General features: G+C 54.6%; 1 protein-coding gene and 1 pseudogene across 1 annotated transcript; one reads left to right on the top strand and one right to left on the bottom strand.

Moving 5' to 3' along the window:
• Positions 1-789: 789 nt before the first annotated feature.
• Positions 790-3,025, top strand: LOC134562333 (serine/threonine-protein kinase pim-1-like). The gene is made up of 4 exons (XM_063419711.1): positions 790-803; positions 2,209-2,455; positions 2,585-2,635; positions 2,840-3,025. The coding sequence occupies exons 1-4, from the start codon at positions 790-792 to the stop codon at positions 3,023-3,025; spliced, it is 498 nt and encodes a 165-aa protein (XP_063275781.1).
• Positions 3,026-17,337: 14,312 nt separating this feature from the next.
• Positions 17,338-20,392, bottom strand: LOC134562332 (olfactory receptor 14J1-like; annotated as a pseudogene).
• Positions 20,393-25,351: the final 4,959 nt, after the last annotated feature.

Here is a 25,351-nt window from a genome sequence, read left to right as displayed (position 1 = left end):
CTCCAACATCCAGTAGAGAACAAAGGTTGGTCTTCCCCTTCCTTTTGCTGTTAATATATTTGTAAAAACATTTTTATTATCCTTTACAAAAGTTGCCAAAATATCTTCAAACTGAGCTTCGGCTTCCCTAATTTTTTTCCTACATGTTCCCATAAATACTTTCTGAGAGACCTGACCCTCCTTCCTAAAATGATACATCCTCTTTTTATTCCTAAGGTCCTTTGAAATCTCCTTGCCCATCCAGGCTGGACATTTGCCTTGTCAGCTCATCTTTCAGCACACAGGGACAGTCTGTTCCTCTGCCCTCACGATCTCTGCCTTGAAGCACACCCACCTCTCCTGGACTCCTCTGTTTTTAAGGGCTGCTTCCCAAGGAACTCTCTGAAGAAATCTCCTAAATAGGCCAAAGTCTGCCCTCCAGAAGTCCAAAGTAAAAATCTTTTTGATGGTCCTCCTGATTTCTCCAAATATTGAGAATTCTGTAATTTCATGATCCCTGTGCCCCAAGCAGCCTCCAACCACCACATCTCTCACCAGCCCTTCTCTGTTTGCAAACAACAGGTCAAACATAGTCCCTCCCCTGGTGGCCTCACTCACCCGCTGTCACAAAAAGTTGTCCTCCATCCACTCCAAAACCTTCCTGGACTGCCTCTTTTCTGCTGTATTAAGTTCCCAGCAGATGTCTGCTAGGTTAAAGTCACCTACAAGAACAAGGGCTGGTGATCCTGAAACATTCTCCAGCTGCTTCTAGAAGAAGTTGTGCACCTCTTCTTCCTGCTTGGGTGGACAATGACAGACTCCCAGTAGGGACCCCTGGTAGCCTTTCCTGTTTTCTTAGGGTAGAACAGGAACAATGAAAACCTTACCAATGGCACAACTCCCAGCCCACAAGGGGAAAGGAAAGAAAATGTTGTCAAGTTCTCAAAACCTTTCTCCTGCTTTGCTGAAAGACTCCTGCAGCACACATGGTGTGGAAAGTCAAGAGAAGCTGCATTGGTGGGATATCTTGTGACAGAAGCTGCAACTCATTCTCCAGGAAAGGTTACATGAAAGAGCAGACAGGACTGTGGAGAAGATTCTGGGAAAACGGAAACAGCTTTTAAAATAAAAATGAAAGTGGAAAGAAACAATGCAAGATGTTTTTCTCTGTTTATTTCTGTGTCACCCTTTCCATCTTAAATGACTTCTCCATCCCATTAATTCCAAATGGGTGTCACCTCTGACATCCAAGTCTTGGCAAGTTTTAGACACTGTAAAATACCATGAGCTGCATCCAGTTTGCCTTACCCTGTTTTTCCTGGAAAGCAATGCTGGAGACACAAGTGCAGTGCTTGGGTCAGGTACAAATTCTGCATTCAGGGAATGTGCTGTGACAGTGTCTGACCCTCAGCAGGGCCAATGCACAGCAGCAGCCAAGGGGATTCCTCTGTCACTGTGCAGGAGTCAAGACTCTGGGTCTTGGCTGAACACGGCCAAGTTCCCGTGTTTGGACAGGCTCAGGGGTTGCCCGGGGGAGCGCTGGGCTCAGCGCGAGGCCAAGGGGGCAACGGAAAAAACTGACACGGAAGCAAACGGCCCTGGGGCTTCAGTTGCAGCAGCAGCAGCGGCAACAGCAGCAGCAGCAGCAGCAAAGAAAAAAGCGGCTTTGCCGACCAACCCGTGCTTCCCCTCTCCCTCTCCCCCAGTCCTGAAACCTCTTCCAGTCTCCCTTTCTCGGTGTCCCCTCCTTTCCCAGTGTCCCTCTCCTCTTCCAGGCTGGGCCATGTCCCCGACCCGCCCTCAGCCCCAAGCGGGGCTGACCCGTCCCTGCCCCCGGGCATCTCACCGTGGTCTCGCCTTCGCCCAGCTCTGGCTGTCATGGCTGGGGCGCTGCTTGGCGGGCATCAGTGCCTGGGGCTGGGGTGGCATCGCCGGCCTTTGGCTGCGCCTGTGCCGAGCCTGGCCCCGACCCCGGCCCCAGCCCCTGCTCCGGCCTCGGCCCCTTCCCTGGACCCGGCCCCAGCCCCGGCCCCTGCTCCGGCCCCGGCCCCGGCCCCGGCCCTGGACCCGGCCCTGGACCCGGCCTTGGCCCCGACCCTGGCCCCAGTCCCGGCCCCGGCTCTGGCCCCTACCCCCGCTCCTCCCAGGGCCCGCAGGGGACACAGGCACTGCGGTCACTCCCGCTGCCTCTGCTGCGGCTTCCCTGGCCCGAGCTCCTCTGCTCGGCAGAGCGGCTGCCGGCCCTGAGCCGCCGCTGTCCCATTGCCAGGAGCGAACCCCTGGGGATGCCCAGCCCAGGCCACTCGAGGCACCCTCAGGGGCCGTTCCTGGCCCCGGGCCGAGCGCTGACAGCCGCGTCTCGCCGGCAGGGAAGGCGCAGCAGCCCCTCCAGGAGCAGAACCGCCTGGGGTCACTGCTGGGCCGCGGCGGCTTCGGCAGCGTCTGGGCGGCCACACGGATCTCAGACCGTGCCCCGGTGAGTGGCGGGGCCCGTGGCCAGTGGACGAGGAAGGAGCAGAGGAGGAGGAGGAGGGCGGAGGAGAAGGAGGCTGGGGCTGGGAAGGGCAGGCAGTGAGCTCAGCCTGCTGCTCCCCTTGCCTTGCAGGTGGCCATCAAAAGGGTGCCACGGAACCGCATCCAGCACTGGGGCAAACTGGTGAGTGAGCAGGGCCAGCAGGAGAAGCTGGGCCATGCCGGGCGGGGATGAGCTGAGGCCTGGCAGGGTGGAAGCTGCCAGGATGCCTGGAGGGAGAGCGGGTGTGAGGCCAGCGAAGGGCACAGAGCATCCCGGGCTGGCTGAGGGGTCCCCGACCCCTGGCACGGCCTCAGCCCCACTGACGGCATCGTGCTCCTCCCACAGCCCAACGGCACCAGCGCACCCCTGGAGATCGTGCTGCTGCACAAGGTCTCCACTGGCTTCCCTGGTGTCGTCCAGCTGCTGGAGTGGATGGAGCTCCCCAATGACATCATCATCATCATGGAGCGCCCGGAGCGGTGTCAGGACCTCCAGCACTTCATTCGGGCAGCCGGGCTCTGCGGGTGCTGACGCTGCTCTGGGCTCTGCCAGGGCTCTGCTGGAGCTCAGCACCGGGCCAGAGTCATCCAAGGAAGAAATGGTGTGACCTGCAGCAGAGACTTGCTTGAGCATTTTGGCAATGCAGCTCAAGTTTGCAGAGTGTACATCTCTGAGGGAAAACATCACACCCTCCAAAAATGAACTTGTTCAATAACTTCTGAAATGAAATCAGTCTGGGATGACTCCAAATGACATTTTTCAGCTTGCCCAAGCTGTAGCTCAGCCCTTCTCTGAACATTTCTCTCTCCCACCTGCCTTTAAGTTTCACAATTGCTCCCTCCTTTCCCCCAGTGAATTCCCAGCCCATCACAGTCTCCATCACACTGTTGCCTTCCTTGATGACCTTCACCACAAGGAAGACCAAACCCCAGGTATAGGGACTCATCCTGTCACTGGCTGAAGAGCAGCAATGTCTTGGAGGTTCGGTGGCATTTTAGTGTCATTCAGAGCTGCTGTCCAGCCCTCAGCTCTCCTCACTGCTCAGTTCCCACTCCCTTTCCTCATCGTTCCAGCAGGATGAGCTCTGTGAGTCCCCTTGAGTCTCCCCACTCTTCTCAGCCCACCCACCCACGTCAGTTAGGTTAAGCTGAAGCTTCTTTGTCTCCTCTGGCACACCAGTGCAGTCCCCTCTGCAGGGAGCCCCAGCCCCAGGGCACAGCACACAGCAGTGCAGTGCGGGCTGGAGCAGCTGGGCAGCTTGGCTTGGCTGTTTGTGCCAAGGAAATGCTCCCTGTCTGCAGCTCTCCCTGCAGGATGGCCCCAGGGCAGAGCCCAGCCGGGCTCCCCCTGCATCCCCTGAAGCTTGGGGCAGACAGTGGTGCCAGGGCTGGGGGTCATGGGGAGCACCCAGAGCTGTGGCTTGCACTCAGTGTTTGCAAGGGTTGTGTTCTCATCTCCTGTAGCCTGTGGGGGAAACAAGCTGTGCTGCCAGCAGTGCCCCTGTGGGCAGGGACAAGGCTGAAGGGCTTTCCCATTGCAAAGGAGCCAGCACTGAGCCTTGGCAGGGCCTGGCAGGGCTGGAGCTGGGTCTGGCCTGCAGTGCGGGACTCGCTGCCACCAACCGGCCCCACCCGCCGCGCTGCATCCTCCAGGGACAGAAGGGTCTGTGTGTGCCAGGGGCTCTGGGATGTGTCTGTACCCATGGACCAGAAGGGTGTGTGTGTGCCAGGGGCTCTGGGATGTGTCTGTGTGCATTGACAGAAGGGTCTGTGTGTGCCAGGGGCTCTGGGATGTGTCTGTATGCATGGACAGAAGGGTCTGTGTGTGCCAGGGGCTCTGGGATGTGTCTGTATGCATGGACAGAAGGGTCTGTGTGTGCCAGGGGCTCGGGGATGTGTCTGTACCCATGGACAGAAGGGTCTGTGTGTGCCTGGGGCTCTGGGATGTGTCTGTATGCATGGCCAGAAGGGTCTGTGTGTGCCAGGGGCTCTGGGATGTGTCTGTCTGCATGGACAGAAGGGTCTGTGTGTGCCAGGGGCTCTGGGATGTGTCTGTATTTATGGACAGAAGGGTCTGTGTGTGCCTGGGGCTCTGGGATGTGTCTGTATGCATGGACAGAAGGGTCTGTGTGTGCCAGGGGCTCTGGGATGTGTCTGTATGTATGGACAGAAGGGTCTGTGTGTGCCAGGGGCTCTGGGATGTGTCTGTATGCATGGACAGAAGGGTCTGTGTGTGCCAGGGGCTCTGAGATGTCTCTGTATGCATGGACAGAAGGGTCTGTTTGTGCCAGGGGCTCTGGGATGTCTCTGTATGCATGGACAGAAGGGTCTGTGTGTGCCAGGGGCTCTGGGATGTGTCTGTATGCATGGACAGAAGGGTCTGTGTGTGCCAGGGGCTCTGGGATGTGTCTGTATGCATGGACAGAAGGGTCTGTCTGTGCCAGGGTTTCCATAATGTCTTTGTACCCATGGAATGAACACAGAGAGTGAAAGTGTCAGTCACGTTGCTTGCACACTCCTTCCTCTTTGTACAAGACACATCCATGCACACCCTCACGTATGGATATCCTAAAAGGATAGGGATGGATAGAGATTTCCCATAGAGCTCTAACTTTGGCATTTCTAACTTTTAAGCCAGTGGCTAGGGGATTTTTTTTCTCAGCTCAGTGTGAGGAGGTGTCCAAGAACTGAACGGAGCAGCATTTGAGAAGCAGTTTCAGGATTTCTAGGCAGCAAGGGGAGCTGACAACCATCCGTGTAACTCGCTGTATTCATCAGGATGGGCTGCTGGTTCTTTAGGAATATGGAACAATTGAGACACAAGACTTGGGAAAATGCCATTTCTCTGTGGATTTGTGCAAAGGGGGGAGCAGCAGAAACACTTTGTCTACCTTGGGGGATACAGGGTCCAAGGAGCTGGGGTGGCAGAGGGTGACCTGGCTTGTCGGCAGGTGAAGTCCTTTTTCATGACATCCCAGAATGGCACAGGATAAAGCTCCAAGCACCCCAACTCCACTGATAAAATCCTTGGAGTGCTTCACATCCTCTAGGAAAGGCTGCTGTCACACAGTCCATTGGGATTTATAACTTTCAGTTGCAACACTTTAGGGCCAAGTTTCAAACTGCAATATTTTTACCCTCAAGGCACATTGATACACAATACATCTTCAATTTCCTATTGCTTCAAGTGCAGTTTAAAATAATATAAAAACAAAACCCAAAATCTTTAAAAAAATTATGCTGAGGTCAGTAAGATGGATCCATGTCATGAGAACATTTACAAAGTAAATAACTTAGTTCTCTTTTTCAAATGATCAGTTACATCTTAATCCAAAGTTACAGAAGATTATTTAATACACAGTTTTTTTGTTGTCCTCTTTCATATTTATTTTAGTTTTTTTCTTTACTACTTTTCTTTTTAAGCAGATAACATGTCCCAAAAGACCTGTGCTTTTAGCTGCTGGGTCCCATGTGGAGCAGCTCCCTTCCCGCTGGCTGAGCTGCTCAGGCACAGCCCGGCAGCTCCTGGCCCTGCAGGGCTGAGGCTTTTCCCCGGTGCTGGGCACAGACTGATGGAGCAGCACTGCAGAACACGGGCACACACAGAGGGAGCAGAAGCAGCTGCCTTTGTGCACCTGCAGCTCCAAGGGCCAAACTCTGAGCAGACAGGGCTGCAGGAGACTGGCAGGCTCCCTGTTTGCTGTGCTGCCCCACTTGTGGCCGGCCCAGCTCTGCAGGGCAGAGGAGAACAAGGGGCAGCTCCCTGCCAGCCCCAGCCCAGGGACCCCTGCGGCCCCGGGGCTTGGGGCACTGTCAGCACCCGCTGCTGCAGCCACCGCCTCTGCTGGCACTGCCAGCAACAACCAACCTGGGGCTGAGCCCAGGGAGCAGCAGCAGGGCCTGGAGCTGATCCCTCACTCTGGGCAGGGCTGCGCAAATGACCCCCACAGCAGCAGCAGCAGCACATGGAGCTGACTTTGAGCACAGCCCTGCCACTCTTCCCTCTGTGTGCAGGGGTGTCACAGCAGCCTGAGGCACCTGGGAGCCCTCAGGGCCAGCAGGGCCTTGAGATGGCAGCCCTGGGCTCCTGGGGCTTGTGCAAGGAACACAGGTGGGGACTCCCTCTCCATGTGCAGCTTCCAGATGGAAAAGGCTGCTGTGCCCAGGCAGCTCCAAGGGCAGAGAAAGGAGGGGCTCGACCACGGGATCTGTGCAAGTCCCACAGTCCTGGGCAGCAGCCACCGAGCACAGGGGAACAGAGGGCACAGCAAGAGGGACAAAAGCAGGCAAGGTCAGAGCCTGGGAAGAACCAGAGCTGGGAGCAGGAACAGCTGCTCCATTGCACTCTTGGAGAAAGCTCTGGGCTGGTTCAAAGCTCTGAAAGGTGTGAAGGACAGAGAGGAGGCCACACCAAACACTGCTCCTGTTTCCACACCCTCCCCTCTCAGTGTCCCAGAAGGAATTGCATGAGCTGTATTCTTCTCTCTGAGTCATCTCCTTCAGCATGAGCAGCTGAGCACCAGGAGCTGAAGCCTTAGGCCACAAGAGCTGAGCAAGAGGAAACTTTTGGAGCAAATCCATGCTGCTAACATGGGCCTGGCTGAATCCAGCAGATGGAATCCTGGAATTATGGAATCCTTTCTGTTGGGAAAGACCTCTGAGCACATCCAGTCCAGCCGTTCACCCAGCAGTGTCAAGGCCAGTACTAAACCATGTCCCTGAAGTGCCAAGGCCTGGACAACAGGCCCTGAGTGAGGCCTGGACAACAGGCCCTGAGCCAAAGGGGACCTCTGGATGAACCTTCCAAACAAAGGTTATCTTTGTATCTGCTCAATAATGAAATATACATTGTCGTTAGCTCTCTTATAGATGTGTCCACTCATTAGTTAGACATGGATTGACATTCCTGTATTTGGAAGCCAGACAAGGCCACAAAATCTGACATCTGGCCTTGTTTGCGGCTCTATGGTCAGAGTCAGCTCCCTTGGTTCCTCCTTGAGCCCTGGCCAGGCATTGGGAGGAACCCAAGAGGAGAATAAAACCAGATGTTCCTGCACTAGAAGTGCTGTCAGTTTGTTTATTCAGCACTGTCAGAGCTGGGCCCTCTCCCAGCCAGGCTGGAGCCTCACCTGAGGCTGGAGGCCCCTGCAGGAATTCCCAGTGTCCGGGAGTGGCTCTGCAGCCCTTGGCTGTGACAGCTTCCCCAGCTGATGGGTGGGTCTGGGTGATGGCAAAGTCTGAGGGGAACTGGTGCTGTCTCTTTCTTAATCACTGCAGGCAATCCTTGGTAGTGATGATTGGGTGCATTGCTGAGCTTCTCCTTCTGTGATTCTTTGCAGTTTTGCATTACAATAAATCCCACCATTGCTGAACTTTGTGTCTGTGTCTTTGGTGCTGACCCTGCTCACAGGCAGAACAGACACTGCAGGCCCAGAGAATCAAAGGTGCCTTGGGACACTGCAGGGCCTGGTGTGACCAAGGGGACCAGAGTGACACTGTGGGGCCACAAAGAACCAAGGGGTCATTGTGACACTGCAGGGACTGTTATAACCAAAGTTCCATTGTTTTCCTCTTCCTGCCCCAGCCCCGCAGAGAAGCTCAGCCCTGTCTGGCCATGCAACAGGAACTGGAGGCACTGGAGGTCAGGGACAGCCACTCTGTGTCTGCAATGCTCAGGAGATGCTCAGCTCGGGCAGCTCCTGCTACCCCAGGGACAGGGCAGCCTCTTGCCAGGGCTCCTCTGCACACCCACGGGCTCCTGCTCTGCTCCTGGCACATGCCAGCTGCCCCCAGAGCCTTTCCCAGGGGAACACGTCTGTGCTGGCCTGAGCAGCCACTGCTGCAGCCCCTGCCCTGCTGCCCATGGCCCTGAGCTGGGGCTGCTGCTCTGCAGAGCATATGGGCTGTACTGCCCGGGGCCCTGGGCTGCCTCTGCTGGGCTCTGGTGCTCAGGCTGGGACACAGAGGCAGCTGATGGTGCTCCCTGCACTGACCCCCTCCCACACAGCCTCTCCTGGGGCTATGGAGGGTGCTCAGAGGGACCTGCCTTGCTCCAGGGCTGCCAGATGGCCTTGGGGCTGCCCTGCATCCTCCTGGGGAAGTTCCCTGAGGGTCAGACCACTCAGTGCCCAGACTCTTTCCCTGTGCCTGCTGTGTCCCCTGGGCTGCAGAGCTCTCCTGGCTCACAGCAGACATTCAGTCCCTGATCCCGGGGTGACCCCACCCTGGCCAGACCTGTGCCCAGTGAGCACAGGTGTCCCTGCTGATCCCTGGCACACACTGTCCCTGCAGGTCCCCTGTTTTTGGAGAAGATGGAAATTTAGTGGGAAAGTTTTACAGATATGAATGTTTAGCAGAAGGTTCTCTAGAAATGAAAGCAAGTTTTAATACAGAAAAATCAAACATGTTTAGGCTAGGAATTGCTGAGTTAGTTGTGACTAAACAAAGGTTGAGATGAATTGGCAAGAGACTTCTATGGCTAGAGCAGAGGATATGTTAACCACAAACAAAGAAGATGTTCTTACCAAGCAGAAATAAGTCTAAGAAAAGCAAAAGATACCATAAGCAAACAAAAACTATGTTTTTACCAAGTACAAACAAAGTCTAAGAATTTTCCACTGCAAGAAAACAGAAAAACAACTTTGAGTTTAAACTGTAACACAATATGGCAATGTTAGTACCTATGATAGGCTAGAGGTAATGCTGAAGGTATTGTGTATGATGCTGATTGGTTTCTATGCATTAAGATGCTCAGCAAACAAAACTAGACTGCTGCAATAAACAGCATTTTGGAAAAGAGTCGCCTGTCGTCCCCGCATCTCTGTTGTCTGGCTTTTACACCCTGTGTTCTCCTGGCAGCTCCCAAGGCCCTCCAGAAAAACCTTCCCCTGCCGTCAGCCCTGGCACAAGCTGCAGAGCCTCAGGAAGGTTCAGCACAGAGCATTCACCATCTGATGGGCCCTGACCACCAACAAGCAGAACCTGACCCAGACCTGAGTCCCTTGAAGGCCACACTGGGACCCCAATCTCATCCCACTGAGCCCTGGGAGACAAAGGAACACAAGGAGCCTCTTCAGAGTCTGTTCCTTGGGCCTGTTGCTGAGCGTGACTCTGGAGGGAGAGCAAAGCCTTCCTGGCCTGCCCTCTGGAGATGCCCTTTGCTGCTGCAGCTGCTGTGCTGTGTCCCAGCTGTGTCCCAGCAGTGCCCATGGCCTGTCCCTGCCTGTGGGCACAGCAGGGACACGCAGCAGGACAGTGACCAAGCTGCCACAGCCCTGGGGCCTTACAGCCACAGAAGGGCTGGCAAGGAGAGGCTGCACTTGGGAAGAGCAGCTGTGGGAAGAGGCAGGGCCATTGTCCCTGGCTGTGCTGCTGTGCTGGGAGTCTCTTCCCTGCACCTCTGCTCACAGGCACTGCCCCTGCAGAGACACAGAAGGGCTCAGGAAGCATCTTGGACACACAGGGCACAGCAGGACACTTTATTTTACATCAATGCACAGTGATCATGGCTTCTCACTGTCTCTACTTAACACAGCATGGTGGATACTGTGTGGGAAATGGATTTGTAGAGAATTCCCAAAGCCTTACAGAAGGTTCACATAGTATGCATCTGTATGCAAACTCTGACATAAAATATGCTGACTTAGAAAGGTCATAGAATAGGACAGACATTGTTGAGAGAGAATTTGAACAAGAAACAAGTTTCAAATGATCACTTTGCAATTGGACATTTTTGAGAAATAGAACTAAGAAAGGTGTTTTTCAGTAGGACCCAGGTGAGGTATTTTTAGACGGTTGGTCTAAAAGTGTTAGAAGCATTGTGAGGCAAAACCTGATAGGCCAAAAAACTCTTATAATATATGGTAATTAGGAAATAGTTTGGCTTCTTACTGTGGTGGCATGAATTGTAACAGCTGTACTGTCTCATCCTTCTCATGAGACTTAAAATGGAATAAAGTCTTTTAAAATGACTGTGAGGAGCCCAGTCTCTGGGTCAGAAAAAGGGACTGTCAAACAAAATTGATGTAACAATACTCTGACTAATGGCATCCCTTTATGGAAAGAGGTGGGTTTTTTTGGTGGTGGTTTTTTTGTTTTTTTTTTTTTTTAATTAGAATACCAAATAGAATTACAAAAAAGATACATGGCACAGAGCAGTATGGGTTTGTAATGAGTTCCATTCTGAATGCTACGCAGAAACAAACAGGCACTTCACTGTTTCTGATAAGCACAGAGGGGTCATGTTCCTCAGAGCATCCTCAGGCTCCTGGTTCCCCAGGCTGTAGATGAGGGGTTCAGTGCTGGAGGCACCAGCGAGTCCAGAAGTGACAGTGGCAGATGCAGGGATGGCCCCAGGCTGGCACAGGTGACCTTGAGGCTCTGCAGGGCCCAGGCCCAGCGGCTGTGCCAGAGTCAGGGCTGAGGTCACACTCTGTGGGCTGGGGCAGAGCCCAGGCACAAATCAGCCCTGGCCCAGCAGCTCTGCAGTGGTGGCCACCAGGCCGGGTGCCCAGGGAGCCTTCTGGCCATGGCCTGCAGGGAGCTGCTGCTGCTGCCAAGGTGCCTTTGGTGTGCCAGGCTCTCCCTGCACAGCTCCCAGCACGGCCCTCTGCCCTTGTGCCCGAGCCCTTCCCTGTCTTGGGGCTGGCCTGGGGCTGTTCCTGCAGCGGGGCCTGGCCTGGCCATGGCACAGCAAAGGCAGTTCCTGCTGCAGCAGGAGGCTCTGCCTGCAATGGGCTCCAACAACCCCAACAAGGCCCTGTTTGCAAAGCCCCCAGGGGGAAATGAAGAGCAGGGTCATGCTGCTTTTGGGGTGAATAATGCTGAACCCAGCCTGACTCCTCCATCCCAAAATTCAACATCCTGAGAGGGAGCTGAAGCGGAGGCAGAGCTGGTCAAATCCCCTGTGAGTGTCGGTGACATCCCAGCTCTTTGGCAGCCTGGACACTCCTGGGATGTCCCCTTAAGCCCCTGTGAGTGTCTGTGACATCCCAGCTCTTTGGCAGCCTGGACACTCCTGGGATGTCCCCTGGAGCCCCTGTGAGTGTCTGTGACCTCGCTGTTCTTTAGGAGCACAGGGATGTCACCACTGCACTCCTGACACTGCCTGAGACAAATTGGCCCCTTGGGAGTGTAGAGACACCTCTGCTGTTACTGTGCAGCCCTGTGACTGTCACCTCATGGCCCTTAGGACCTTTAGGAAGAATAAGGACCCCTCGGATGCCACCATGGAGCCCCTGCACCTGCACGTGAGCTCACAGCTCCATAGCAACTGGAAACCCCTGGAATCTATTCCATCTGCTCTGCTGAGGATGGATCCTCAGAAACTTGGAGGTTCCCTGATGAATTTTAGTTCTCCAGAGGCTTGTTCATTCTTCAGCTCTTCAGTTCAGGAATTTAGTGCCATTAAATTTCAAAACACCCTAAATAAGAACACCCCCTGTGAATAATTTAATTTTAAGTCTTCTGTTCCTCAGTGGTTCATTGTACAGATTTCAGAAGTGCATTCAAAGACAATACACCAGATTTCTTTAAATTGCCAGGACATTTTGTCTATTTAATTTTCCTGTTTATAGATTGATATCAGCAATCTCCCGGTGATATTGATCCCCAGCATGTCCTAAGGCACTCTGAGTAGATATGAAAATCAAGACCCTTCATGGCTGGCAATCAATCACACTTTGTCCCTATCTCCACCCCACCATTCCCTCATCCAACCCCCAGGACTCAGAGCAGCCTTGTGCAGATCTGAGCTTTCTCCACCCCAGGCTGTGCCTGCAGCTTTCAGCTCCTTGGCACCAACTCCCACCTGCTTTCCTTGCAGAAGGAGCTGCCTGAGACACAGAGGGATGTTCGTTTATTGTCAGCCAACAAAACCAGGGGGAGGCACAGCTCCATGGAAAACACAAGTCCAGCCAGTGACACAAATAGAGGGGGAGATCAGGATTTCTTCTCCTGCAGTTCCAGGAATTTCCTGGTCTCTCCTGGTGGGAAAACATTGACATTTCTTCAAAGTGCTCAAATGACCCAGTTAATGAAGATGTGCTCGTGCACCTCACAAGCTGCAGGTCCCCTACAGCCCTGCAGGGCTCCTGTCCCATCTGCTCTGCCCCAGTCTGAAACAGGGACCAGCATTGTCCCAGGATCAGTAGAGAGCTGAATTGGAAAGGACCTCAGCAAGTCAGCAGCCCCAGCTGTCAGAAACTGGATCAGACCAAGTGGTTCAAGGCTTGATTTGGTGTGATTGGAAAATCCCAAAGGACAGGGAGGGGGCAGCATCTCAGCACCTGGCTGAGCCCATGGGAACAAAGGTTTCCTCCTGTCCTGGCTGAACCTCCCCTCTTTCACCCCATCCTCATTGTCTTTTGTCTCCCACCAGGCCCCCGGTGAAGAGCCTGGCTCTGTGTTCTCCATCCCCTCCTGGGTGGCACTGCCAGGCTGGCATGAGGAGCCCCTCAGCCTTCCCTGCTCGGGGCTGGACAAGCCCAGCTCCCTCAGCCTCTACTCACAGCCAAAGGGCTCCAGCCCCACCTTGGAGCCCTTCCCTGGCCCTGCTGCAGCTGCCAGACATCTTTCCTGCCCTGGGGAACCCAAGCCAGGCCACAGGGCCCTGGATAATGCAGGTCCTTGATGTCCTGGTGACACAGCCCAGCCCCTTGTGCCCGAGTCAGGCTCTGGGCTGGATCCTGTGGAACATCCTTTGGTGGAGGCTGTGGCTCCAGGAGCACCGGGGGGATACCGGGGGACAGGGGAGCCTGCTGGGCATGAACAGCATTGGACTTCTGTGGGGGGAACTGTGAGGGGGGCTGGGGCAGGGACCTCACACAGCCCCCTGTGATGTCACACAGGCCCTGTGATGTCACAGCCAACTCTGTGATGTCATAGTCTGCTGTATGATGTCAGACCTCTGTCCTGTGATGTCACAGCTGGCTCTGTGATGTCAGAGACATGGTCTATGATGTCACAGCATGTCATTGAGCTCACATAACCCACTCTGTGATGTCAGAGCCCACTCTGTGGCCTCATGTTACCAGATGGTAAATGGTCTGCACCTGGTGGTCTAACTGTTGTTCTCCAAAACCACTGGCCTATGGAAATCACACAGTGCCCATTGTGTGAGAAGGGAACTGGAAGTTCACCAGCCTCAGTGTCCTGCCAGCTCAGCCAGGCCAACTGGAACATTGGGGTCTGTGACCACCAGGGACCACCAGAGAAACCCCCAGGACAGAAGAGTGCAGGCAAAAGGGGAGGGGAAATATGTTAATGATTTCAGGGAAATGATTATCATATGTATGTTTAATGCAGGACAATAAATGCATAGGTAGCGAAAATACAGTATATAAACAGAAACTTTCCTGTACTCAGCATGCACAGCTTTGGGAGGAGCTATCCCCCTGTGCATCCAGCTGAATAAAGAATGCTGCTTCTCAAGGCTGTATTGGTGTTGAGGAGTTTTTCATTTTACCAAATTTTTGGTGACACTACCACTGCCAAGGAAAGCTCTGTCTACTGCTGTTCAGAAACACAGAAGGGTTGGTGGGAGGTTTGGTGGTCGGAGGCTGCCTGAGGTATAGTGACCATGAAATAATCAAGTTTCCAATATTCTGTAAAAGACGGAGGGGCATCAACAAAACTTCTACATTGTAATTATGGAGGGCAGACTTTGGCCTACTCAGGATGCAGATTTGGAGAGCACTGAATCAGTTACTAATTGTTTTAGGGGAAACAGCCCTTAAAAATAAAGGGGTCCTCCAAGTATGGACACACTTCACGAAAGTAGTCTTAAGGGAGAAGGAGCAGCGTATACCATTGTGCCAAAAGATGAGCCAGAGAAGAAAATGACTGGCCTAGCTGCCGATGAAATTTTGTGGGAGTCCAGGGGAAAAAAAGTGAGTGCATCACCTTTGGAAAGAAGGTCAGGTAAATCCAGTCAAGTTTAAAAACCTTTTTAGGTAATGCAGAAAGAAAAGTAGAGAGGTAAAAGTCCAACTGGAGATTAACCTGGCCACTACTGTGAAAAATAATAGAAAATGTTTCTATAAACAAATTTATAGCAAAAGGTGGGATCAGGAGAACCTCTACTCTATTGGACGCAGTGGGGAATACAGTAACTAAAGATGAGGAAAAGTCTGAGGAAGTTTTCACTTTCTTGCTCTCAGTTTTCAACAAAAGGATAGATTGTCCTCAGGACAAGTGTTCTCCTGAGCTGGTAGATGGGCACAGGGAGCACAAGAGCCCCCCTGCAATCCAGGAGGAAGCAGCTGGGGACCTGCTGAGCCACTCAGATGCTCACAGGTGTCTCTGGGACCAGATGGGATCCATCCTAGGGCCATGAGGGAGCTGCTGGATGAGCTCCCCAAGCTGCTCTCCATCATTTCTCCTCAGTCCTGGCTCAGCAGGGAGGTCCCAGAGGCCTGGAGGTGCCAATGGGAGCCCATCCCCAAGAAGGGCTGGAAGGGGGATGTGGGGAACTGCAGGCCTGTCAGCCTGCCCTGGGTGCCCAGCAAGGGGATGGAACAGATCCCCTTGAGAGCCATCCCAGGGCACCCCCAGGATGGCTCAGGGATCAGAGGCAGCCAGCGTGGATTGCAATATCTGCACTGAGGATCTGCAGGAGGGGATTGAGTCCAGCATCAGCAAATTTGCAGGTGACACCAAGCTGGGTGTGAGTGTGGATGTGCTAGAGGGTAGGAGGGCTGTGCACAGGGCCCTGCACAGGCTGGATCCAGGGCCCAAATCCAACAGGGTGAGGCTGAACAAGACCAAGGGCCGGGTCCTGCACTTTGGCCACAACAAGCCCTGCAGTGCTCCAGGCTGGGGACAGAGTGGCTGGACAGTGGGCAGGCAGAAAGGGACGTGGGGCAGTGCTGGACAGCAGGCTGGACATGAGGCAGCAGTGTGGGCAGGTGGGCAAGAAGGCCAATGGCTCCTGGCCTGGATCAGGAATGGTGTGGGCAGCAGGAGCAGGGCAGGGATTCTTCCCCTGTGCTGGGCACTGGTGAGGCTGCACCTCGAGTGCTGTGTCCAGTTCTGGGCCCCCAATTTAGGAAGGACATGGAGGGGCTGGAGTGTGTCCAGAGAAGGGCAACAAGGCTGGTGAGGGGTGTGGAACACAAGTCCTGTGAGGAGTGGCTGAGGGAGCTGGGGTTGTTTATCCTGGAGAAAAGGAGGCTCAGGGGAGACAAGGTGGTGTCAGGGCACAGGTTGGACTTGATGATCTCCAAGGTCTTTTCCAGCCTTGCTGAATCTGTGATTCTCTGAAACCACCCTTGCAGCAGTTGCAGGATGAGCCCTGGGCCTCCTGTTGAGAAGGTGCAGCAGCCCAGGTCCCTCAGCTTCTCCTCACAGCCCCAGAGCCCATCCTGTCAGTCCTGCAGAGCCTCTGCAGCCCCTCCTCATTGCCCAGAGCAGGGAGCCCCACAGGCAGACACAGCAGGGCAGATGTGCCCCCCTGGCCTGTGGTGCCTCTGGCAAGGGAGCAGCAGGAGGCACTGCAGGAGCCTGCAGAGAACTCCTGAAGCACTTGGAGGATGATCCTGCTCTCCATTGGACATTTTAATGATGCCTACTCAGGAACTGAAATGGGGAGTGGGGCCAGAGAGGAAAGGGCAACCAGGGATGGGCTGTCTGCAGGGGAGGGGATAGAGATGGGCATAAGGAAAAAAACTGGACAAAAAAGAAAAAAAAAAAAAAAAAATCAAAGATAAACTAAAGGAAATGCTCAGACCAGTTTGGGGCTGGCTGTCAGGCAGACCTGGCTCTGAGCAACAATGTCTGCAGTGGCACAGGAAACTCACAGCTCATGGGAACAAACTTTCTGGCTGACATCAAAGACCAAAACAAACCTGAGTGGTTTCCCTCACATCCCCCAGCCCTTCCTGACCCCAGGGGCTGATGGCATTTGTGCTCACTCAGGTTCATCTCCCCACACCAACACCATGGGGGTGCTCACGCCTGCTCTGGGCAGTGCAAACAGGGGCTCCTGAGGCAGTGCTGCCGTGGCTGTGCCTGCAAGGATGCAGCACCTGTGTGAGCTGGGGAGAGGCCAGGGCTGCAGAGGGGGGATGTTGTTGGCAGGTGCATGAGGACGCTCTGGGACGCTGCCCTGGGGTGTCCAGCACAGTGGGGATGGATCAGGCCCTGCTCTGCTGTTCCTTCCCGTCTCCCCCAGGGACCTTGCAGAGCCCCAGCCATGCTGTTTGCCCCCAGCCTGCCCACGGCCAGCCTGGGGCTGCTGACAGGGCTTTTCTATGCTGAGCATTGGCCTGGCCGTGTTGTGGAGAGAGCCTGGGCAAGGAGCCTGCAGCCCCCAGGGCCTGGCCTGAGGCGTCAGCGCTGCCCCAGCAGTGCCCATGGCCTGTCCCTGCTGCAGCCCCGGCACTGCCACCCCCAGCCCTGTGCCCGGCCCCGAGAGCACTCAGGCCCTACAGCAACAGCAGGGCCAGGAGGGCAGCGGGGCAGGGCCACGGCAGCAGCACTGGCAACACCAAGTGCTGCTGCTGCTGGGCACAGCTGCTGTGCCAGCCCTGATCTGCCCCAGCTCTGCACACAGACATTGCTGCTGCAGCTACAGAGAAGGAACAAAAGGGGGATTTCCAGTGAAAAGTCTCCTGGGGTGATTCATTAGTTCTATTAAAGCCACTGAGAGCACAGCTCCTCACTGAGACATTCTGGGGCCTCAGAAAAAGTGAAAATACAAAAAGATAAGAAAGGGCAAAAACAATGATATTTCTTTGTGGACAGTATTAAAAAACTGAAATAAAGATGAACTTCTAAACTGAAACCAACAAGAAGCATTAACGATTACTTTTATTACAAATTATTTCCCAAAAATTGGCCAGCATTTTAATGTTTCTGACATCGTCCAGTGATCAGTGTACACAGTTCGGCCTTGAGCTCCTGGTTCCTCAGGCTGTAGATGAGGGGGTTCAGGGCTGGAGGCACCACCGAGTACAGAACTGACACTGAGAGATCCAGAGATGGGGAGGAGATGGAGGGGGGCTTCAGGTAGGCAAAAAAATGAGGTGCTGGCAAACAGGGACACCACAGCCAGGTGAGGGAGGCAGGTGGAAAAGGCTTTGTGCCATCCCTGCTCAGAGGGGATCCTCAGCACGGCCCTGGAGATCTGCACATAGGAGAAAACAATGAACACAAACCAGCCAAATACCAAAAAGGCACTAACAGCAATGAGCCCAAGTTTCCTGAGGTAGGAATTGGAGCAGGAGAGCTTGAGGATGTGTGGGATTTCACAGAAGAACTGGCCCAGGGCATTGCCATGGCACAGGGGCAGGGAAAATGTATTGGCTGTGTGCAGCAGAGCACTGAGAAAGGCACTGGCCCAGGCAGCTGCTGCCATGTGGGCACAAGCTCTGCTGCCCAGGAGGGTCCCGTAGTGCAGGGGTTTGCAGATGGACACGTAGCGGTCGTAGTACATAACTGTCAGGAGGGCAAATTCTGATGTAATGAAAAAGGCAAAGAAAAAAACCTGAGCAACACATCCTTCATAGGAAATGTTGCTGGTGTCCCAGAGGGAATTGTGCATGGCTTTGGGGACAGTGGTGAGGATGGAGCCCAGGTCGCTGAGGGCCAGGTTGAGCAGGAAGAAGAACATGGGGCTGTGCAGGAGGTGGCCGCAGGCTACGGCGCTGATGATGAGGCCGTTGGCCAGGAGGGCAGCCAGGGAGATGGCCAGGAAGAGGCAGAAGTGCAGGAGCTGCAGCTGCCGTGTGTGTGCCAATGGCAGCAGGAGGAAGTGGCTGATGGAGCTGCTGTTGCACATTTGCTGTGTCTGGACATTCCAACCTGAAGAAGGAGGAAAGACAGTGACATTGGAGGTGACGTTTCCCATAGGAGAGTCAAAGCCCTTTCTCATAGGGCCTTCCCTGCTACTAAGCATGTTCACCCTTCTCTATGTCAAACAGACCTTTCTTCCCCTTGGTTTCTGGAGCCCTGATTGGTGCTGGCCATTGTTCAGTGAGGATCCAGACCTTGACCTGCAGGACACCTGGCAGTCCGCCCTGACCCCCAGTCACAGCAGGGAAACAGTGAGGGCAGGGGCCAGACCTGGTGTTTAAATTTGGACCAAGTCTCCTCCTAAGAAACAGGAGCTGCCAGCGTGAAGGGGTGGGGATTGCAGGAATCAGAATGAGAGATTCTGCTGCACCTGGGGAGAACAGAGAATCCAGTGAGGCAGGAGGATTGTCTGAGGCTTAGCGCAGACTGAGGGGAGCTGCTCTTTCTCTGCGACCTGTTTCCAGCTGCCATGGACTTGCACCTTTCCAAGCTTCACTCCCTTGTTACCCTGGAAAGCCAGGAGACCCTGCTGAGAGCAGAGGGATCCCTGGCACACAAAGTGTCTCCTGCCCTTACCAAAGTCAGGGAGAGTCAGCTCATTCCCAGCCTGCCAGCCTGCCCTGCCCAGAGCTCCCCGGGGCAGAGGGAGCTGGGACACCCCATTGCTGTGCTCAGCCTGCACAGGAGGAGCCCCAGGGCTGGGCCTGAGCCTGCAGCTGGAACTGCCATTCTCAGAGAGCCCCTCAGCAATGCCAGGAGCACCTGGGCAAGGCAAGGAGAGAGAGAGGCAGGCCCTGAGGAAAAGCCTTTCCCTGGCCAGCCCTGCACAGCCCCTGCCAGGCAGCAGCAGTGCAGGACAGTGGCCCTCAGGCCCTGGTCAGCAGGGAATGGGCACATGGCAGGAGAGATGCCCTTCATCTCTGCTGCTGCTCTGCCGGCCCAGGAGGGCACTGAGGGCCCTGAGCCCCCGGGGTGAGGGCTGTGCTGGCTGGGAGGGGAGAGCAGAGCTGTGCTGCTCAGGGCAGTGTCTGCCCTGCAGGGCAGGGCTGGCAGGTGCCACATGTGCCCTGCAGCAGGGCTTCCCTCAGCACTGCCTCCCTCCCTCCCTGCCCAGGGCTCTGCTGCTGGAGCTGTCCCAGCCCGAGCTGTTCCTGTGGCCCCGGGCTCCTTCCCTGCCAGTGCTGCCAGAGCCCAGCCCAGCCCTGGGCCAGCTCTGCCCTGCAGCTGCTCGGGGCTGCAGGGGTTAAAGAACAGCTCCCCCAGGCCTGGGCACCATGGAAAGGGGATGCTGGATGCATCTGGAGGCTGGGGAGGTGCAGGCACTTGCTGAATCCCAGGAATCCTCAGTGTGATGGTTTGAGAGCCTGAGCCCCCACTCTTGCCTGCACAGCTGAGTTCCTATTTCCACCAAGCTGAGCCAGGGAAAGTTGGGAGCACAGATTCAGGAAAGCAGAGACTCAAGCAGGAAACTCCTGCCCAGATGTGCTCATGAAAAGTCTTCCCAGAAATGACCTCAGCATGAGCTGGAGCTCTGAGCAGCCCTGGCCCACACAGCACCCTCTCCACAGCAGCAGGACCTGCCCTGGCAGGAGTCACTCCTTGCACCCACAGCTCCCCACCAGCATCCATAGGGAGCTCCCAGGCAGGCTGAGAGCTGCCCCTGGCAGGTGGCAGATGCCCTGGGCTGGCCAAGAGCCCTCAGGGCTGCAGCACCTGCTCTGCACCACAGCCCTGGGCAGCCCTGGCTGCAGCCCCAGCTTCAGCCCCTGCAGCCGTCCCTGGCAGCAGGAGCCGTCCTGCCCTGTCCCTCTGACAGTGCCCAGGGCAGCCCTGCTCTGGAGCACATCCTCCCCCAAAGCAGCAAGGGCAGCAGAGCCATCCTTACAGTCACCTCTGTGCTGTCCTGGCTCAGCTTCAGGAGATCCCTGCAGCCACAGACTGACTGTGTCAGAAGCGGTGAAGATTTCTCCACGAAGAAGCTCAGAATTGTCCTTCCAGTTTCTTTGAGCCTCTGTTTGCTTCACTGCTCTCAGGTACCTGCAGGCAGTGCCCTCAGCCCTGCTGGGCTGGGAGAGGAGCTGCTCCTCAGGAGAAATGTCTGTTTAAAGCTTTTCTTGGTTGCCAGGAGCTGCGTCTGTGCTAGGAGCCCATTCCAGCTCACCAGCACAGACACAGCACAAGGAATTTAATGAGTCTCTTGAGGTTTGGTGTTGTTTACATGAGACTCAGTTCCTGAGAGAGTGTTAAAAAAACTTCTCAAGAACTCAAAATTAAAGTGAAATACTGGAGTTTCTTAAAGTTTTAATAGGTCCCACAGAGGAACATGACTGAGAAAGTGTCCCCAGGTTCCAGCTAAGGCAGAACACTGCAGGCAGTGATGACAGGTGGGCACAAACAAGGCAAAGGTGCCTCTGATGCTGAACAAACCTGGATGTGTTTCAGGAATGCAAAGGTCCAAGGCCTGAGCCCCAGCCCCTGCCAAGGCAGATCCTGTCCCTCCCTCCTTGCTCAGGGCTCTTCCCAGGCCACTGGGATGTGGGGATGTGCAATGCCAAGGGCAGCACCATGGGGCGGCCCCTGCCAGGCTGCTGAGCAGGGACAAGGAGGCAATGAGGCCCCAGGCCTGCAAGGGTCACTTGTCCCCTCCTGATGCCTCAGGCCCAGGGCCAGCAGCCATGGCCCAAGTGCTGCAGGAGTTGGCTGTGTCAGGGCCTTTCAGCTGCTGCCCATGCCTGTGCCCTGTGCAGCCCAGGCTGTGCTACGGTGTCCATGCCCTGCGCCTCTGTCCCTGCAGGCTGTCGTCATCCCCCGGCTGCCCCACCTGGCTGGGCCCTTCCTTTGCTGACAGCTCTGCGTCCTGCCTGCCTCTGCCTGGGCACACAGAGCCTTGGGCTGCTCCAGACTCCTGCTGGGGGATGTGTTGCACCACAGCCCTGCCCTGGGAGGGAAATTCCTTTCTCCTCATGTCCTTGTTCAATCCAAGTTCCAGCTGAGGGCTGGATGGAAGGAAAGAATGGCACCACAACTTTCCATGCCTAACCCAGCAGGGATGTGACAGCTCTTTTAACACAGTCCGTCCTTGCCACTTTTGCAAAGTGTTATAACTGGATTATGATTTGTACTGATGAAAATTGTAACTATATCCATATTTTAGAAAATGACTGTTATAAAGCAAAAAGGGAAATTAGGTTACAAAGGATATAGGCCCCTTTGCAGATGTTATATGTGAAAATAGGATGCAGGATGTAGTTTGAGACCAGTAATGTCCCAAGACAGAGTTAGCCTTGGAGAAGGAACAAAGTTGGCCCAAGATTCGTCCTTGAGATGAGTAAAGTTGAAACGGCTTCTAAAGCTGTAGCTTTATTTACAGGTTGCCAAATTATTTTTGGAACATAATGCTTACTTACATGACACAATGCTTCATATGCACACACAGCTTGTTAGGTTATTTGAAGGACAATGAGGAAGACTGCAAGCCTTCATCTGAAAAAGACCACCAGAATGACACAAGATCCCCTAGCAACAAGGGGAGTATGCGCACATGTAGATTTCAAGAACTGGAAATAGAAGGCGATTTACAGGAAAAAAATCTATATGTATTAGCCTATTAGATATAAACTCCAGATTGCATCGTCTTGGTTCGTATGTGAGGAGGGAAATGGTCCCACTCTGTACCTGAATTAGTTTTGCTCATGCCATATAAAAACCTTAAACTAAATATGCTTGTATTCATTTCAATATGATTATGCTCATCTGAATTAAAAATTGTTGCTAAAATTTAATTTGGATGTTTCTGGGACCTTCAATTAAAGAAAAAGGAAAATGTCTGTCTCAGGCTCACATTTCCTGCTCAGCCACACACCTCAAGTTCCTCAGCAGAAGAGAATTCCAGACTTCACATAGGCTGGCACAGGAAGCGGAGATTTCCCCCTCAACAGATGCTCCCATTCCAATTTTTGTATTCAAGCATCTCCAGTGCCTCAGTTTTGGTTTCCACCTGGAAATGCAAGTCCAGGAGCTCTGTTCATGCCCAGCCACAGCAGGTGACACAAGCACAGGGCACTGGCAGTGGGACATTTGCAGGGAGCGCCTTCAGTGAGCGCTGGGGGCTGGAACTCAGTGCACAAAACACCCGGGGGCCTCCAAGGCACCAAGGCAAAAGGAACAAAGTTTCACTTCTGGCCTTGCTAGGGAGGACCAAAATCTCTACTTTTCACCCCAAGGTTCCATTGCCAGGTGTTCTACAACCCCAAGAGGAGACCCCTGAGGGGCACTGAAATGAGCCCCTCCCTGTGGTGCAGGAGGGTTCGGGGCAGAGGAGGGGCTGCAGGAGCTGGGACACGGCTGAGATGCAGCTGCCCCAGCGGTGCCTCCGGGCTGGCAGGGCCGTGGTCACTCAGGGTCAGTGGCCGGTCAGTTCTGTTGCCTGGACACGGGTGTGGACACTTCCCTTGGAGCGTCTCCAGGGATGGAATGTTGGGGCTGTCCCTGTTGTGTCACACAGACAGGAACGCTGGGGCTGCCCTGCTCCTGCCCCACCCAACAGCTCTGCCAGTGCCTGCAGGGGACACAAAGGCTGAGCCAAAGGGTGACAATTGCAGAATGGGCTGAGCTGGGAGGGAGCCACGGGGATCATGGAGTCCAAGCCCTGGCCCTGTCCAGGACAGCCCAACAATCCCAGCCTGTGCATCCCTGGGAGTGGTGTCCAAAGGCTCCTGGAGCTCTGGCAGCTTTGGGGCTGTGAGCATTTCCTGGGGAGCCTGGTCAGTGCCTGAGCCCCTCTGGGGGAAGAAGCTTTTGCTGCTCTCCAGCCCAGCCCTGGCCTGGCCCAGCCCCAGCCCTTCCCTCGGGTGCTGTCCCTGCTCCCCCGGGGCAGAGGTCGGAGCTGCCCCCGCGCTGCCCCTCGGGAGGAGCCGCAGCCCCCGGGGAGCTCTGAGCTGCGTCTGCTCTGCTGCAGCTGAACAAACCCAGCGCCCCCAGAGCTCCAGGGAAAGGTCCTGCCCCTGCCTCAGGGCTTGGCCAGTGCCACTGGGAGAAAATCAGCTTCCAACTTTTGCCCCACAACAGGGAGGAGCAGCAATTCTTGGATCAGAGAGTGGGGTGGAATGGCGTGTTGTCATAGTTGACATGAAAAGAACCACACGAGTGTTGGAAATAAGGGCCAGGAGAGCTTCTTCTCCTTTTAAAAGGCTTTTGTTGAATTCAGCTCTTGGGGTGTGGGCTCAAGGGTTTGTGCTCCACTCCCTCCGCTGCTCCCAGGTCACCGTCAAGGAGGAGGAATCCTTCAGCTCTGCCGCCCAATATGGCAGGTCCGGGGCTTCCTCCTCACGAGAGACATCAGGACGACCTCTGGTGGCTCACAGTCGAGGGGTTGTCATTCTGTCCCTGTTCCCTGTTTGTTAGGGTGTCTTTCCCCAATTGCTCTGAGAGAGAGCTTTACTTCTTCCCTGCCCAAGGGAGTCACTTATTAAGCTTTATTTGCTTTTGGCTCTTTCTTTTCTAGGGATTGTTTCTCTAAATGCAGTCACGTCGCAGTTCATTTGCATATTCAAGGCACGTGGACACCATTTGGAAGTACGGGTGGGCACAGGGGTCACTATTCGAGAATGGCGAAGTGACGAGACGGCGCAGCGGAAGGGACGAGGACCATTGGGAGTGGGAGCGGAGCGGCCGAGGCGGTTCCCGACAGAGGTGAGGCCCAGGCACAGCCAGGCAAGGAATGGGGTACAGGGGAATAGAGCAGGGGAGGGGTACAACTAGGTAAGGGGGGGATGCCATCAAGCGCGGTAGGGACCAACTTTCAATCAACAGCAACACATTAAAACTTAACATGGGTTTATGAATAACAATACAGTAACTACAGTAACCCTTTAACATTCTTATAGTTAAAAACAGTGATTAACTCTTTAACCCTTTAAATATTTATTTCCAACAACTGTACCCCAGACAGCCTCCAATCACCACATCTCCCACCAGCTCTTTTCTGTTTGTCAACAGAAGGAGACAGAACTTTCCTTGGCAGTGGGAGTGTTGCCAAAAATTTGGTAAAAATAAAACCTTAACACCAATGTAGAATCGGGCAGAAGAATTCTTTATTTGTCTGGATGCACAGGGGGATAGCTCCTCTTAAAGCTGTGCATGCTGATTACAGGAAAGTTTCTGTTTATATTCTGTATTTTGGATACATATTCCTTGATTGTCCTGGACAAAACATACATATGATAATCATTTCCCCGAAATCATTCACATATTTCCCCTCCCCTTTTTCCTGCACTCTTCTGTCCTGGGGGTCTCTCTGGTGGTCCCTGGTGGTCACAGACCCCAATGTTCCAGTTGGCCTGGCTGAGCTGGCAGGACACTGAGGCTGGTGAACTTCCAGTTCCCCTTCTTACACAATGGGCACTGTGTGGTTTCCATGGGCCAGAGGTTTTGGAGAACAAGCATTGTGTGAGCTCAGCAGGTGCAGACCATTTCTCATCCAGTAACATGAGGTCACAGAGTGGGCTCTGACATCACAGAGTGGATTATGTGAGGTCATTGAGCAGATGTGAAATCATAGACCATGTCTGTGACATCACAGAGTTGGCTGTGACATCACAGGGGGCTGTGTGATATCACAGGGGGCTGTGTGACATCACAGGGGGCTGTGTGAGGTCACTGGGGGCTGTGTGAGGTAACTGGGTTGGTCACTCTGCCCCAGCCCACCTCACAGTTCCCCCCACAGAAGTCCAATGCTGTTCATGCCCAGAGGGCTCCCCTGTCCCCCGGTATCCCCCTGGTGCTCCTGGAGCCACAACCTCCACCAAAGGATGTTCCACAGGATCCACCCCAGAGCCTGACACGGGCACAAGGGGCTGGGCTGTGTCACCAGCACATCAAGGACCTGCATTATCCAGGGCACTGTGGCCTGGCTTGGGTTCCCCAGGGCAGGAAAGATGTCTGGCAGCTGCAGCAGGGCCAGGGAAGGGCTCCAAGGTGGGGCTGGAGCCCTTTGGCTGTGAGCAGAGGCTGAGGGAGCTGGGCTTGTCCAGCCCCGAGCAGGGAAGGCTGAGGGGCTCCTCATGCC

The sequence above is a fragment of the Prinia subflava genome, chromosome 27, assembly GCF_021018805.1.
Source record: "Prinia subflava isolate CZ2003 ecotype Zambia chromosome 27, Cam_Psub_1.2, whole genome shotgun sequence".
Classification (NCBI taxonomy): Eukaryota; Metazoa; Chordata; class Aves; order Passeriformes; family Cisticolidae; genus Prinia; species Prinia subflava.
Note: the sequence above shows the minus strand (reverse complement) of the source record. Positions and strands in the feature narration are given on the sequence as shown.

Excerpts from the sequence above, each read along its gene's own strand:
- LOC134562333 (XM_063419711.1), top strand. Across the intron at positions 2,456-2,584 it reads GGATCTCAGACCGTGCCCCG|GTGGCCATCAAAAGGGTGCC; the intron begins GTGAGTGGCGGG and ends CTTGCCTTGCAG. Across the intron at positions 2,636-2,839 it reads TCCAGCACTGGGGCAAACTG|CCCAACGGCACCAGCGCACC; the intron begins GTGAGTGAGCAG and ends CTCCTCCCACAG.